This window comes from Nansenia antarctica (assembly GCF_963989245.1).
Source record: "Nansenia antarctica genome assembly, chromosome: 13".
Taxonomy (NCBI): domain Eukaryota; kingdom Metazoa; phylum Chordata; class Actinopteri; order Argentiniformes; family Microstomatidae; genus Nansenia; species Nansenia antarctica.
In genome coordinates this window covers 12353786-12370652 of record NC_137683.1, presented here as the reverse complement: position 1 = coordinate 12370652, position 16867 = coordinate 12353786, and the positions used below count along the sequence as shown (strand labels likewise).

At 42.3% G+C, this 16867-nt stretch overlaps 1 protein-coding gene across 1 annotated transcript; it reads right to left on the bottom strand.

The window, feature by feature from the left end:
• Nucleotides 1–6937: 6937 nt before the first annotated feature.
• LOC308169314 (STEAP family member 1B-like) lies at nt 6938–16564 on the bottom strand (the record flags this gene model as incomplete). The annotated part of the gene is made up of 5 exons (XM_080544000.1): nt 6938–7198; nt 7343–7507; nt 12088–12254; nt 15392–15749; nt 16493–16564. 5 exons carry the CDS (start codon nt 16562–16564, stop codon nt 6938–6940), a joined length of 1023 nt encoding a protein of 340 aa, XP_080400126.1.
• Nucleotides 16565–16867: the final 303 nt, after the last annotated feature.

Sequence of the window (16867 nt, the reverse complement as noted above, 5' to 3'; positions counted from 1 at the left end):
CTGGCAAGTATCCTCTGTGATTAGTTATGAACTTTGCTCTTGTGCCTATTCTTGTGATTCGTTGATATCTTATGTACTGGCCTACCGTGGAGACTTACCCTGCTTTCCTGTTCCTCCACAGCCCATGCCAACCACTACCGCCATCCCGCCAGGTTGAAACCCCCAGCCCGCCAGGCTGAAACCTCCGGACTCATCATCTGTGTTTCCACCCACCTGCACTGTAAATAAATACCCTACGGGGCTAACACTGTATTCTGCCTCCGGTGTCGTGTCCTTGAGCTCCCTCGCCCCCGTGTCATAACACTGTATGTTTCCCCCCCCCCCCCCCCTCTTCTCCTACTACTGTACCAGAGCATCATCCAGCCCATCCTCATGTCCTGTTCCTCCTGCTTCTTCAACATGCTCACAGTCATCAACCGGGCCAAACTCACCCGCATCACCAACACTGCTGCCAGGGTAACTGGACTCCCCACACCCAACCTCACAGCACTAAACAACAGGGCCATCTCACGCATCGCAACCACAATAGAACAGGACATCACCCACCCACTCAATCTGTACCTCGCCCCACTGCCATCCGGGCGTAGGTACAGAACGCTAAGGTGCAAAAGGACTCGCTTTGGCAAAAGCCTGATCCCCGCAGCCATTGTTGCCTTAAATAATAGACCGAGTGTGTATACTTGTGTATCTGTCACGTGTAGTACTGTCTGTTGTTGTCTGTGTTATACGGTGTTGTATGTGTTTACTGTAAGTGGTGTGAAAATGAATTTCCCCCTGGGGACAATAAATCTAATCTAATCTAATCTAAAATGCAGTTGGGTCATTCTACAGAAAAGGTGGCATTCTGTCTCACACCTTTGCAGCGAGCAAAATACTTTAAATATACTTAATGATCATATGTTATACTGTATATCTTTTTTTATAAATATACACTGTTCTTATAATACTAAAACATATTTATTTATTTTTTTAACTTTAATCTAAAACATATCATAACATAACATAAAACAGTAATGTAATGACATTGCATAATGTCAAATGTCAAATATCACTTGACATAAATATCAAGACATTTGCAATTCTAAATGCCACCGTTTCTGTAGAATGCCCCAGTAAGGGACTCATCGTTAGTTATTGTAATAAAATGTGGACCCACCCAAATAGGGTTGGAGACCAATGTCAGAGGATGAGCAAAACAAACTACGAGTCCACACACTGGTTCAGCAAAGCAAAACAAACTTTATTAAATGTAACAGTTCTAAAAATGGAATACTGGGAAATTCGGCAGGGGGATAATGTTAGTGTCTCAAATACACTCAGCACAGTTATTCATCTGCCATAAAGTGAACCACTGTTCAAACCATCCAGTTCAAAACTCTCACAGCATTCTGTACTCATAACAAAGGGCACACATAAGGCAGGTCACAGGTGAATACACCATGCCAAAAACAGGGGAATGGCCAGCACTACAATCCTGTATTGATTGTAAGTCGCTTTGGAATTCTGCTAAATGCCAAAAATGTAAAATGTAAATGTACAATCCCACACTAAGGGGCTTCACACAACGGCCATTATGCACACTCAAAATAGGGGCAGTATTATGAAGTTCCAAGCTCAGCACAGTTGCGATGCCCACAGCAACCCTCCCGATGTTCCCACATTAAAAACTAAACTAAAACGCCTACCCAATACCAGTAAATGGTTTTGGGTCAGTGTGTAATTAGAAGGTGCCAGAACGCCAAGTGAGCCCAAGTGAGAGGTTGGCTTGGCCTAGGAGCTCAAAGGCCACGGAACTCTTGAGAAAGTGTTCATTCTTAGAAAACGTGGCCTAAAAACAAAATAGTGCTATCTATAGTGCAGAACCTAGGTTATTAAAGAGTCATGGGTGTGAAAATCCTTTCACAGGAAGATTTGGTATTTTGTAAGCGCATTTCATGCAACTCTACAGCAACATTGTTAAGCATGTATTCCGTTATACGGTATGTATTCCATGATAAAGAACCACCACACTGGAGAAAATCCACAATGGAATTGGTTGCCTCAATTTAGTGCCATATCAAGGTCTTATATTTCACTTTGAGAGAGACAAGTCAGTGTCGCACACGATATTAAGATCGAGCAATTGTTGAATTGTTTCAATGTCCCTCATAGCAAGCATGGATGGTGTCCTTCAAGATTACGGAGGATTTATTTCTATTACAGCATACTGGATGAGTGTCATTCATATTCAATTCACCCAGCTTAACGTAACATCGACAGGTTTAGGCTATTTACATACATATATAGTAAGTCACATTCTTTTGGGAATGAGAGACCTCAAGATCTCATCTCATCAGCTTTTGAGGAAAGGGAGACACACTATTTCCCTAAGAGACGTTCTGTTGTTTACTGTAGCCTGAGGGCTAAAACCCACATGCTGCGTCAACCTCGCCTTACCTCAGCGGCGCGTGTGAGTTTCATGTAGGCGCCCATGTTAACAGGTTAGAGCAGACACACAGCCAATGTGAGAGGTGCAGTCACGCGCGCCTGACGCTGACGCCTGCTCTCGCTAGAGAGTCTGAGTGTCGCCTATTTTCGCCACGTGGCGCTGACCTGAAAATGAGATATCTACCAGCAACAGAGACTACAGTTTCAATGTCTACATCTGTAAATATGTATATATACACTACCGTTCAAAAGTTTGGGGTCACTTAGAAATGTCCTTGTTTTTTAAAGAAAATCACTGTTTTTTTTCAATGACGATAACATTAAATTAATCAGAAATACACTCTATATATTTTCAATGTGGTAAATGACTATTTTAGCTGCAAACGTCTGGTTTTTAATGGAATATCTACATAAGGTGTATAGAGGCCCATTTCCAGCAACCATCAGTGTTCTAATGGTACTAATTGTGTTTGCTAATCGCGTTAGAAAGCTAATGGATGATTAGAAAAACCTTGAAAACCCTTGTGCAATTACGTTAGCACAGCTGAAAACGGTTTTGCTGGTTAGAGAAGCTATAAAACGGGCCTTCCTTTGAGCTAGTTGAGTATCTGGATCATCACATTTGTGGGTTCAATTATACTCTCAAAATGGCCAGAAAAAGAGAACTTTCATATGAAACTCGACAGTCTATTCTTGTTCTTAGAAATGAAGGTTATTTCATGTGAGAATTTGCCAAGAAACTGAACATTTCCTCTAACGGTGTGTACTACTCCCTTCAGAGAACAGCACAAACAGGCTCTGACCAGAGTAGAAAGAGAAGTGGGAGGCCCCGGTGCACAACTGAGCAAGAAGACAAGTACATTAGAGTCTCTAGTTTGAGAAACAGACGTAAGAGACAGAGAAGGTGTAAGAGAGGTAGAGTGCACAACTAACAAAACTGAGGTCTGTACATCAAATCAGTTTGAGGGAGAGATTTTAATGAACCCAAAACTTGACTGTGAAACTGGACTTTCAAAGACGAGGTACTCGTTTCTATGTATCGTCATCTTGGTGCGTTCTTCTAGAATCATTATCTTCCTCTACCCTCCCATCTCTTTCTCTCTGCGTCTCTCTCTGTGTGTGTGTGTGTGTGTGTGTGTGTGTGTGTGTGTGTGTGTGTGTGTGTGTGTGTGTGTGTGTGTGTGTGTGTGTGTGTGTGTGTGTGTGTGCGCGCGTGTGTGCGTGCGAGTGACTGCGTTCTGCTTTGTTTCACTTTTCTAATGGCTCATTAAGGATGGATCACAGCAGACTGAACCCAGAACAATTTATAATGAAGTGAAATGAAACATTATATTATTGATGGCAGTTATCAAAGGCAAACTCAATGTACAAATAGGGCTGACTCTAGCAGCTCCGTGGTCGACATGCAAAACACGCGTCCTGTGTGGACGACGCTGTAAAAAGTCGCAGCAAAGTTTCCGCCACGCACACTGATTGATTGATTTGTCACTGATACTGTGTATGTGGTTTTGAAAATGCATACTTTGATAGGGTTGAGAGCTTTTTCTGTGGAACAGCTCCATCCAGTTTTGATGGATTATGACAATTCCTCTGCTGTAAATAGATAAATACCAAAAACTTCCTTCTTCTAGCATTGTCTACAAAAAACGTCCTTCTTCCAGGATTGTCTACAAAAAACTTCCTTCTTCTAGCATTGTCTTCAAAAAAACTTCCTTCTTAGAATTGTCTACAAAAAACTTCCTTCTTCCAGCATTGTCTGCCTAGCATAGATTTGTTTTTCTTATGATGACTGATGGATAGATGATTAATTTACTTAGACAAAGGTATTTGCTGTAAGTCGCTTTGGATAAAGGTGTCTGCTAAATGCCCCCCCAAAATAATAATGTAAAAGATAGATATAGATAGATAGGGGTAGTGGTGGTCTAGTGGATAGTGAGTTGGACTTGTGATCGGAAGGTTGTGAGTTCAAATCCCGCCTGAAGCCACACCACTACTAGTGTGCCCTTGGGTAAGGCACTTAGCCCTCAGTTACTCCAGGGGGAATGTCCCTGTAATTCGTAATTGTAAGTCGCTTTGGATAAAAGCGTCTGCTAAATGACAACATTATTAATTAATTATTATTAGATATGCTAAGTCTTGGGTAGTTCAGTGGAGTGAGTAGAGGGTTGTGTAGCTGGGATGGGTATAGTTGGTTGGTTAGGTAGTTGAGAGTGGCTTCAGTTGGGTAGATTTGGTAGCAAAGAGACATTGTTGTGCAATCATTCTAAGAATGTGTTTTGCAGACCTCCTGTTGTTTTTAATCAAGAGACGTGTGAAAGTTCCATAGCAGTTGCAGTAACAATGGGTCTCTCAGAATCTCGGCCTACAATTCAACATTCCAACATGTTAACTGGATGAGAGTTTTTGGAATTCCAAAAAGCAATTATTTTAGCTATCAAAGATATCAAAAAGCCAGAATTTCAAGTAAGTTTACTTACCCTAAAATAAATAAATAAATAAATAAATACAATTATAATTATTTAAAAAAAAACGTTAATAGACTATGCGCAAAGCTACATACAAATCTAACAGGGAATCAGTGTGCAGATGTTTCAGACCCTGGTGCTTGCATATCAGGCAGCTAAAGGGACAGCCCCTGCCTACCTGAAGGAAATGGTAACCCCCCAAACTCCAGCCCACTCACTCCGCTCCTCCACCTCGGCTGGCCGACTGGCCCCACCACCTCTGCACAGCAGTCGTGCTGCCCGATCACGTCTCTTCACAACACTGGCTCCCCGCTGGTGGAATGAGCTCCCCACGGCTGTCAGAACGGCAGAGTCACTACCCATCTTCCGTCGTAGACTGAAGACCCATCTCTTCAGGTTACACCTTAACTGCTCCTCCTAATCTTCTGCCCCTCAGCACTACATCTCCTAAAGACACCCACTTTCCCCTCTACTGTGTCCCTAAGAACTTCTATTGCCCCCCTTGTACAAAAAACTAGGTTTTAGAGGAAGGTGATAGAAGAAGTTTTTTTTTCCTTCTATCAATGGCCCCGGGCCTGAGCTAGATTACTCTTCCTGCCACGAATGGTGGACTGATGATTCACATGCTTAGCATTCAAATGTATTGATTGTAAGTCGCTTTGGAATAAGGCGTCTGCTAAATGCCCAAAACAATTTTTTATGTTTGAAACCTACAGTACACCGGAGGAACGACAAGTGGGCCAATCAGATTGATTTAGGGAGAAAGTAAACAAAAGTGTCATGCCACAAGGGCTCGCAGATTGCTGTGAAACAAGTCCATCCTTTGATAATAATAATAATAATTCAACTTTTTTTTTGTATAGCACTTTGCCTATTCACGTCAAATCAGACTGAAAAGCACACCAATGGTGAGCTAGGAAAGCACCGATCCCATGGCTGTGCTTTTCGACAGAGAGAGTGCATCAGGAGTGAATTCTGAATTGAAATATGGACACATTTTATAAATTGCACATTGTGTGACCCTCCACTCGACTGTATACAAAAACATAACCCTCCCCCTGACTGAAATTTAAAATGGACAACCCTCCCCAAATCCCTCCACTCCCTCCGATCATAAATAACAGGTTTGATAATCCTACCATTGAAAATGACTGATATTATGAATACGGAAATAATGAATTAAGACAGTATATGAACAACTTTATTATGTTTTCAACATTGGTAGTATTCCCACTGTCCAAAGTCAACATTGTGGACACAGAACAGAATGAGGAAGTAGAGTACACATAAACTCCAGTGACATTCATCATGAGAGTTGACTAGAAAAACAATCCACTCCCTCAGACTATGGTACGACAAATAGCTGCCATGTTCTACCATGACAAAAATGTCATTTTAAATTCAGGAAATGTTTTCATAAAAGGGCCAGTGCTTAAACTGTTGATCACATTTTCCCAAATCAAAATTGAGTCAACATATTGTATGGTTATATTTGTACTTTAAACTACATTTTTAAATATCTTATTCAAAGAATAGGTCTAAATTACTGGGTTATCATTCTGCCAGTAGTGAAAAAATTGTAAAATCAAAACAAGCATAAAATCAGTTTAGAAATAGGCCTAATTCATAGAAATAATTGTACTGTATGAATCTACTGGGTAGCCAGACAGTTATTAAATAACCTTACTGTGAGCTACACTACTACTTCTACTACAACAGCAAATAGCCTGAATAGTGGCAAACATTGCCACCAGATAGTCCTTGGTTTATCCTTCAAAGGAGAATGCTAAAGGCATCTGCTCAGAAAAACACAGACTTTCACCACAACTATGAAGTAACATATATATTAATTTGCTAAAAAATGACCAACTCAGTGGCCCCTAGTATTAATATTGATGCCTGTCACCAAACACTGATTCTCACTGAGATTCAATGACCATAAATATTTTTTTAAACTCCCTTAATTGATTAAATTACTACATTTGTAGTAAGTGAGTCATTAGTCCTCAGATCCTGTAGTCTACGGGTTCAGACAGATAGAACATTCATAGCAAACACTTTTGAATCACGGCCCTGCCCTTTGGGTGTTGCCTCTCCCAGCCTCGGCGAATCCGGTTCAGCCTCTTGTCCAGGCAGGGCAGCAGCAGCACACTCTTGACCAATAGGATGGTCAGTGGGAGGAGGGTCGCCAGGATAAAGGAGGGAGGGGTGTACCACACGTAGTGCTTCGGCTCTACCCACTTCTTCCAGCCATAGACCAGAGCATGGGCTGTACAGAGGACCAGGGCAGCATAACCCAGATGTCTCTACAAGGCAGACAAAGTAAATGAAAGATAAGTCATCAGGAAGGCAGTCATGCAGGTAATGAGACAGACAGAATAACTGAAAAGCAGATCATTTAAATAACCCAGCCTGTAGTTACACCCCTATCCCCCCTCATGGTCTGTCACCTGCACATACTGGAACTCTCTCCAGTTAAGGGTGTCACTGACGGTAGGCAGAGAGGACACAGCCACCAAGGCCAGCACGCCCAGCCCCATGATGCCTAGGGAAACATAGATCTCCATCCGCCAGACGTCATCTGCTACCCACGAGTCCTCCCTGTCCTGCTGAACCTGATGAAAGACATAGGTTTGTGGTTTAGTGTTATTAAAACAATATTACATACTGTGATCCAATATGTATCATACTGTACATTCTATGGGTTTTCTTAAAACAGGTAATAGTATGGGCGTGAATCAAATTCACATTTAAAGATGGTAAACGGTGGTTGATTGTGAACTGGAACATTGATGGGCAGCACAGAGTAAATAAATAAGACTGGGAGAAGTATTTCATATTCCAAACTGTCACAGTCTCTCTCTGCTCCTTAGTTCATGTTTTTCTCTGTTCATGTCTTTCATTCATTGTTTCCTGTTTTGTTTTGTTATACTCACCACATGTCTCATTTCAGATACTTCACTTTCTGACCTTCCCGCCTGTCTACCCCACCCAGATTAATTTCACCTATCCCTCATTATGCATCCCTCTCCAGTGTATTTAGTTTGTGTGTTTGTTACAGACTTGTATGTTTTGTATTGTGTCCATTTCTCTTTTCCTCGCCAAGGGAGAAGGGCTAGGTAAGATACCCTGGGGTATACACTACATCACATAGATAACCACTGTCTAAAAACATTAGGTAAGAAGCGAGCGGGTGTCACGCCCCATAATTCTGTAGCAGGTAGTTTAGGTTCCGGGTTAGTTAGTTTGTGATATAGGTAGAGGTGTAGGGAAGAATAGGGCTGTGTTTGTTATTTTGTGACACCGTTCGCATGGTCCTTCTCCCTCCCTTGTCCTACCCTTTGTTAATCCCCGGTAGTTTTTGTGGTATTTCATTTTCCCCCCTGTTCATTGTTGATGTATATGAATGTTGTAATTATTTGTGCACTTGTAAATATACTTTTCACTATGGCAATAAATCATTTTATTTAAAAGGTACCCATTTTGGTCTAGTTGTCAATAAGTGCTTGCACCACACTCATGGTAGGTTTTTTACATCTACTAGCAGAGTGGATATAGGCAGGAAGTTGCACTCTCCCTCCCTAGTGGCGAACATCTCAGGGAGAGCATAACATAAATTGGGGGCTCGTCCGGGATAATATTTATTTCCTGGGAGCTTATGTGCTTTGTTAATTAATTGTATTGTGGGTGTGGTGTTTGGTTTGGTAGTTTTGTTGTGAGAAAAATATTGAGATGGCGGCAGCCACAGTGGGGGAGTTTGTTGAGGCTCCATCGTTAGAATTGTTGGAGCAGTGCCGTAAAGCAGACTTGTGTGTCATAGCTCAACAATACTCTATTGATGCACCAGAGACGGTGGTAAAGGCTGAGTTGAGGCGCATCGTGTATGAGGCGCTAGTAGGGGAGGGGATCCTGCCTGTGTTACTCGCTCCTCCTGTTAAGACGCCTGCAGCTGCAGATGATTTGGTTATCTACTCCTCTAGCTCTACTCCACCAATAAGAACAGGTTATCTACTCCTCTAGCTCTACTCCACCAATAAGAACAGGTCATCTACTCATACCTGTCAACATTGGGATTTGAAAATAAGGGATATTTCCCCCAAAATAAGGGAAAATAAGGGATATCCCCCGCACGCCCCCGGGCCGTCCTCCCCCCCAACCATAGGAGACCCCTTACATTTAGACTGTACACACAGTCAATCCTAACATCACCACTAGACAACCATAGGAGACCCCTTACATTTAGACAAGGGGACACACAGTCAATCCTAACATCACCACTAGACAACCATTGGATACCTCTTACATTTAGACAAGGGTAGACACAGTCAGTCCTAACATCACCACTAGACAACCATAGGAGACCCCTTACATTTAGACAAGGGGACACAGTCAATCAACCACCTGCTTCAGTGCAACAAGAATAGGGTTAACTAGTTCTATGATTAAGTAAGTGACTACAGGTGATCAGAATCAGATACCTGGTTGAAAGTAAAATACTTTGAACATCCCTGCATATATATACATGAAAACACAAAAGGGCATATAAATTCAGCACATTTATTTATACATTACTTGACACCATGATGTCAATGGGAAAAGAGCGGCGCAATGCTACCAGCGATCATTTCAAAACGGATAACCGAGGCTGCGTTCGTAAATACGCTCTGGAAATCTGATCACCACTCATGGAATGCCTCTTTCCAATCAAATTACTTGGTCCCTTTATGACGTTGCACCTAGTGTGCGTTCCGGCGCTCTCAGAGCAAAATTACGAACGCAGCCCAAGAAACGAGCGGAAACAAGTCAACTCGACATGGATATAACGAGTCTAACAATTAAGTGTTAAATTATATTATATTATAGGTTAAAAATACGGGAGATTTACGGGAAAATATTTAAACGGGAGCACAGCGGGAAAGAAAGGTAAAATACGTGAGAATCCCGGGAAAAACGGGAGGGTTGACAGGTATGCATCTACTCCTCTAGCTCTACTCCACCAATAAGAACAGGTCATCTACTCCTCTAGCTCTACTCCACCAATAAGAACAGCTACTCCCTACTCCTCTAGCTCTACTCCACCAATAAGAACAGCTACTCCCTACTCCTCTAGCTCTACTCCACCAATAAGAACAGGTACTCCCTCCCTCTTATCTTGTCAGCATTTTAACTTTTGTAAGGTGTCAAGAACTTTACTGAACTAGATCTTAGAAATGCTTTTCACTTGGCAAGGATAAGGGAGGGGCGGGGGGGGGGGTGAGTTGAAGACAGGTATCAACACTCCTAGTGGTCACTACAAGTATCTCGTAATGCCTTTTGGTCCAATGCTCCAGCTGTGTTCCAGGCTCTGGTGAATGACGTTCTCCGAGACATGCTGAATCGGTTTGCCTTCGTCTACCTGGATGATATCCTCATCTTCTCCCCTGATGAGAAGACTCATGTCCAGCACGTCCACCAAGTTCTTCAGCGCCTTCTTGATAACCAGCTCTTCGTTAAAACGGAAAAATGCGACTTCCATGCCCCTGTTGCATTCCTGGGAGTTACTTTACATTACTTCAGTCATTACACCAGCCAAAAGTGCACAAAAGACAGGTGATTGATTCTGTCCATTTTGGCTGATTTAGGATCATTTACAAATTCCCATAGATTACCAGCAAATTACCATGGTTTCTAAACGTTTTTAAAAGAGTCCATTGTGGAAATTATACTGGAGCTGACAAACCTGGAGGGGAGGCGTGTGTTTGCGGACACATGGAAAGACACATGGAAAGCATTGGAACAGGTAGACCTCCAAGCCTACATGGGACATGTTGATTCTAGCAGGAGCATATCGGTCCAACAATGAGGCTACAAAAAGTCTGTGGGATGCGGAGTCCGGGAGGCCTATATTCTGGTCAACTATGTCCCTGCAACAGTTTCATGTCCTCTCACGAGTTATCCCATTTGATGACAGAGATACATAACATTTCCGCTGGCGAAACGACAAACTGGCTGCCATCAGGAACGTTTGGGACAAGTGGGTGGAGCACCTACCACTGATGCACAATCCAGGCCGTGACAGTCGATGAGCACCTGGTCCCTTTCAGAGGTCGCTGTCCGTAACAGTACATCCCAAGAAAACCAGGCAAGTATGGGATCAAGATCTGGGCAGCATGTGATGCCAGGAGCAGCTAGGCCTTGAATATGCAGGTTTACACTGGGAAATCTGTTACTGGAAGGCCAGAAAAAAACAGGGCATGCGTTGTGTTGGACATGACAGCCGGTGTCAAGGGGCATAATATCACGTGATAACTTTTTCACATCATGTGCTTGGTCAGGAGCTGCTGAAACAATGGTGAGGAATACAATTTCTGTCTATTCTTTGTATTTTCACTGCAGTTATTACTACTGTAAACCGCTAGTCTGAGACATTGTTTACAGCGTAAAAGGGTGTTCAATAAAATTTGGTGATGATCAATGGTTTTTGTGTGAATATAAGAGCAGTTAAAACAGGGTGGTCAAATTTGACCGGGAACACCAAAGTAAGGGGGGAGAAACGAACACGACAGGAAGGCTAGACCAAAATTAGTTAAGCACTCGCTATGTACCACGTTGGTCTAGCTTCACCTACAGTAGGCTACTATCTGGGAACATGGATAATTTTGCACATCAAACCTACACCTGGGGCCTCATTTATAAAAATGTACTTGAACGTCATCTTTAACTTGCACATAGGCACATTTTTCTAAATGGACAAGCATTATTTATAAAACGGGCTGTGCTTGTTTAAAATTGCGTAGGTACTTCCTATATAGGCATGTTGAAGGGGAGATGGCGTTGCCTTGACAGCTCCGGGAGGATATAAAGGAAGACTGAAATACAATCATATACATCAGTTCCCTTTAAATCTTGAATTAAACTCATTTTCTCGGCTGATAACAACATTGTTAATTTTATTACGAGCCACTTTCACTTCGCATGAATTACAGTAGGCAGTGCGGCTCACATGCCTGTAATAACTCTGTATAACCAGTAGGTATTGTGCGTACGTCAAGTCAAGACCTGACGTAGAGCTACGATCGTTTCCACGGTCAAATTGACTCACGTTGAAATTGTATAAATCACTACTTTGACGTGGGTTTTCTACGTATACCACGGGTAAGATCACATTTGATCCAAAGTAGTTTCTATAAATGAGGCCCCTGGTCTAGAAACCTACCTGTTGGTACGCCCAGTTGAGAAGCTTGTATCTGTAGGAGCGTCTCATTGGGTAGCAGAGGCTGTAGATGGCATGGAGTGAGGCCAGGAAGAAGGCCAGCAGGCCGAGCTGTTTCCTCATAGACATCCACTTCTCCAGCCAGCTGGGGAAACTGCTGTATTTAGTACCTGTAGCAGAGGGGGAATGTGAACAGTGGCCATACGTAGTATTTTTGGTGACATTAACCTACACATTTAAAAATGTCTTCCACGCTGTCAGACTACAAGTGTGGTTGAGGATGCCTGGGGAGGGACTTAAGAGAATTCTCACTATGGGTATGTATAAGGATTTTGGTGGCGCCGTCCTTGATTTCAATGTGTTAACTAACTAATTACAGTTGAATGAGCCTAGCGGACATCCTGAAGAAGTCACACCCTCACCATTTGTCAATTCCTTTGCGGATTGTAATTATGTCTGAAGAAATCCCCCCCCCCCTCGCGCATTCCTTTGCGATTGTAATGTATCTCACACCTTGTCCTGTTGGGAATGATAGTTAAGGAGAGGGACAGCAAGATATTCTTTGAGTTCCCCTGAGTTAGGCCCACGGCCACCAGTCCCCCGTGGTGTCCTTGACACACGTTACCGTATGGTTAAAACTTATTGTCATATGTTGCTTTGAAACTGTTAAATTCGTTATTTTGTTGATATTCTATTCTCATCTTCTGTTAATACAGCATGGCATAACATTCACATGCATCGTTAAAGAGACGTAGAGTGAGTCATCAGCTTCAGCTATTGGCCTGAGCGTAAACTCCTCGCAAGCCTATTTATCTTAACTAGAGGGCATGGTTAAATAGCATTTTTGGGTATTCCTATCTGAATCTAGGATCCGATATAATCGATTGTCTGTCACACAAGGATGAGCAAAACATTATCAATCATTATTAACCATGAAATATCTTTTGGAGTCAGACATAACGTAATGTTAACTTGTGTTAGTTGGTCATGTGACCATGACTGTTAATAATTGGGAATAAATGCATGTGTTATATTTGACCCAACACCTGGGGCCTCATTTATAAAAAAAGTACTTGAACATCATCTTTGACTTGCACGTAAGCACATTTTTCTAAACGGATGTAAGCCGACGGTCTGTCGTTCTATAAATACCAAATATACTTGAAATTGAACGCAGGTGAATGAGCTTTGTATTTACGCCCTGTCATAGCGGGGTGCGGACACCAGTGACCACTCGGTGAGCTTCCTGTCTTTGAAAACGAGTCTATAGATCTACTTGAATCATTGCACGCATTCAATTGGATGCAGAACTGGAGCGGGACGGGCGCGTGGGACTGCCATGTACCATATATATCTGCCATATCATACCTCCGTTTTATATAGAAAAATATGATGATAAATACATGTGGGACGGAGGTATGTTATGGCAGATGTGTGGTGTGTGGCGGTCTCGCGCGCCTGTCTCAACTCGTATTATGAGTGCTTACCATCACCAAGTGCGCTCGTCAAATAAAGCACTTGATTACCGTTGATATACTATACTAGTCCATACGCACAGTATGGGAGAACTTGGTGATAAGCATAGTACCAGTTGACTCAATTAGACATAATATATTATGCGCTCTGCGCTGCGGGCTATGGTGTTTTTTAAAGGATTTTCTTTATGCCCATCCAGATCCATTGTGTATGTCAAAATGTTGATATGGACCCATATGATCGTAAATAACCTTAGGGCTTATAATGCTAAATACCGAGGAATCCTGCTGAATCCTGCTGAATCTCGCCTTTATCACGCCTCAATTTAGAATGATTACACCCTACAATAGCCTAATGGCATATAAAGGAAGACTGAAATCCAACCATCAGTTCCCTTTAAATCTTGAATTCAACTCATTTTCTCGTCTGTGTTGTTCGAGTGCGGCTCACATGCCTGTACTAACTCCGCATAACCAGTAGGTAATGTGTGTACGTCAAGTCAATACCTGACGTAGAGCTACGATCGTTTCCACGGTCAAATTGACTCACGTTGACATTTTATAAATCACTACTTTGACGTGGTTTTCTACGTACGACACGGGTAAGATCAAATTTGATCCAAAGTACTTTCTATAAATGAGGCCCCTGTTCTTCAGTGTTTGTATTCTATACGTAGGTGATCCGTAGTAAATATCATACCACCCTGTCACATCCTGTCTCTCTGTATGACATCCCTAATTCATTCATTCATTCATTCATTCATTCATTCATTCATTCATTCATTCATTCATCAAAAGGTTCACGCAAGTCTACCAAAAGTAAAATTCTAAATGCATCCTGCCGTTCACAGGGGGGATGTATTTTAGAACCACTACAATTCCACTGAGGAAACCATAGATCTAAATTTATACTGTGAGGCTCCAATTACCCTTATGAGTTGTGACTGGTCAGAGGGAGGAGGGCGAGGGGGGGGGGGGAGGGTAGAGTGAGGTGAAGGGTCAGACGAGGAGAAAGAGGGGAGGTAAGTCAAGTCAGATAGGAGCATTTGTTTAACTAGGGTGTTTGTGTCGACACCATGACACGCACAATGGCTTGAAGGCCTTTCTGCCAAGACAATGAAGCCTCCCTCACAGACCATAATCATAACATCTAAAAATAGGATCTCTCTCCACGTAACTTAAAAAAACCAGTTTCTGCTTATGCAAGCTGTGCATGCTCACTGCACTGATTTGATACAAATGTGTGCCTATGAGGTTTTCTACTAGATATACTTCTATATATACTTATACAATAAAATAACCATATTCAAATTGTTGCTTTCAGCAAGCATGACCAATGTTATTATAATGGTATTACCTGACCTCCTTGTACAATCAAACAACTAATCCTGAATGTAAACATCAAAATACATATTTTACAGGTGTGTGTGTGTGTTCATAAGTTTGTTGTTAGAGGCCTTCAAATGGCTGGTCTATCTAAGAGAAGGGCCAAACAGTTAACAAAGTATTGCTCAGTATCTGCTATTATTGGTAGCCGCTCAATATGGAGAAGGCGGTGCTTCTTGTACCCATGATGAGCGGTCTGTTTTATAGTATCGATACTGTATCTGTCAAATCCACTGTAATCATCATTTAGTGTGAATAACATACTGTGTGTAGGCATAACTGGTTGTTGGCTCAGCACTACTGTAACTGACTGTTTTCATAATGTCAAAATGCACTGATAGTGTTTATGTCCTTTAGATATTGTACATGTATGTGGACATAAATAAAGCATTTCAAATGTGTCTCCTCATGTCTCATCTGGGTGAATTCTAGCCCATGTCCAGTACCTCTATGCAGCTGGTACAGAGCAGCCAGTACCCCGGGCATGTAGACCATAGCCAGCAGAGAGATGGAGGTCCAGGGCAGTGTCTTGTTCATCACCAGGATGGGGATCTTGTAAAAGTCACTCCTGTCCTGAGACACGAAGGGCTGCAGGACGTCCCTCACGAACGTGTACAGGAAGGTCACTGCCATCAAGACGGCCGTCAGTCTGAGGGGTAAGTGCCACTGTGGGAAGAGGGGCATCTCCTCCAGGGAGACACAAGAGGGAAGCTCAAATTCCTCCATGGCGTACGACGCCAACAGGGGTCGATGTTTGCCCCCTTTTAACATCTGCGCCTCCTGCCCTTCGGACTCCTTAGTTACCTAAATTTAGAGAGAGGGGAGGGGAGAGTGTGGTTACTTTATGTCCTTGACAACCGATCTTGGTTTGGTTTAGCCAGTCTGTTAAGGATGAGGCTGTGTTGTGTGGAGATGAATCTGGATCTACTGTACTGTATATTGAGTTGATGTGTATTCAGTGAATAACCCTTCCATAAACAATTTGTGAGTGTCAAGCACTTTAATTTTCTGTACTCTACAGAGTCATCTGTACTGTCATCAAAATATTCAATTGTACAGTACAATGTTTTGAATGTTTAATACATACAAAATCAATCACAGTTTGATGGTTACAGTTTATAAATCACAAACCTTTCTCAAATCCTACTTTTAAAATCATTAATTTGACGGTACAGCAGGTATTCTCTGGGAAGTGCATAAACACTCCACATCCTGAGTCACATTGAAATGAATAACAGCAACAGACCAGGGGAACTGGGACAAACGTATCTATTTTATTCAAGTTGTTTTCCCCCTAGTCTCAAAGTAGAGGATTTCTCTCGAGTTGTTTTCCTCTGAAAATGTGATGTGAAGGAGAGGAATATGTTAACCTAAAACACAGTTATATTTCTCTCTTTTTAAAATCCAGAGTACACACCTTTGAGGTAACCCTTGTACCATCTAACCACATGAAACCATGTAACGACATGATACCATGCAACCACATGAAAATGAGAGAGGAGAACCAGAGCTAAACTCACCAGTCTCATATGAGTTAGATGTCATACCTGTTGGATCAGGTGTGGTTTAGATTCTGGATCCATCTCTGCCAGCTCATTCCAGGCTTGATCTTGTTCCATGGTACATTGCGAATCAGCTGGTCTTCTCTCCATAATTTCAAAGCAAGAGGAGGCCCCCTGCTCAAGCTAAAATTATCACCAAGTTTAGAATAAGTCTTTGATTACAAGTCTGGAAACAGTATTTGAGCTCTGCTTGTGAGCATAGGCTTCTAAGTCTAATGTTGACACTGTATTATGTGGCCTGTAGAGCTTATTCCAATCATAGCCTTGGTCCCAAAGGAATGTGAGGAACTCGAGAACTGATGGAAGAATTCGCATGACTTGTTTAATTCCTAGGGCATTAAGCCACTAAGCCGTGAGGAT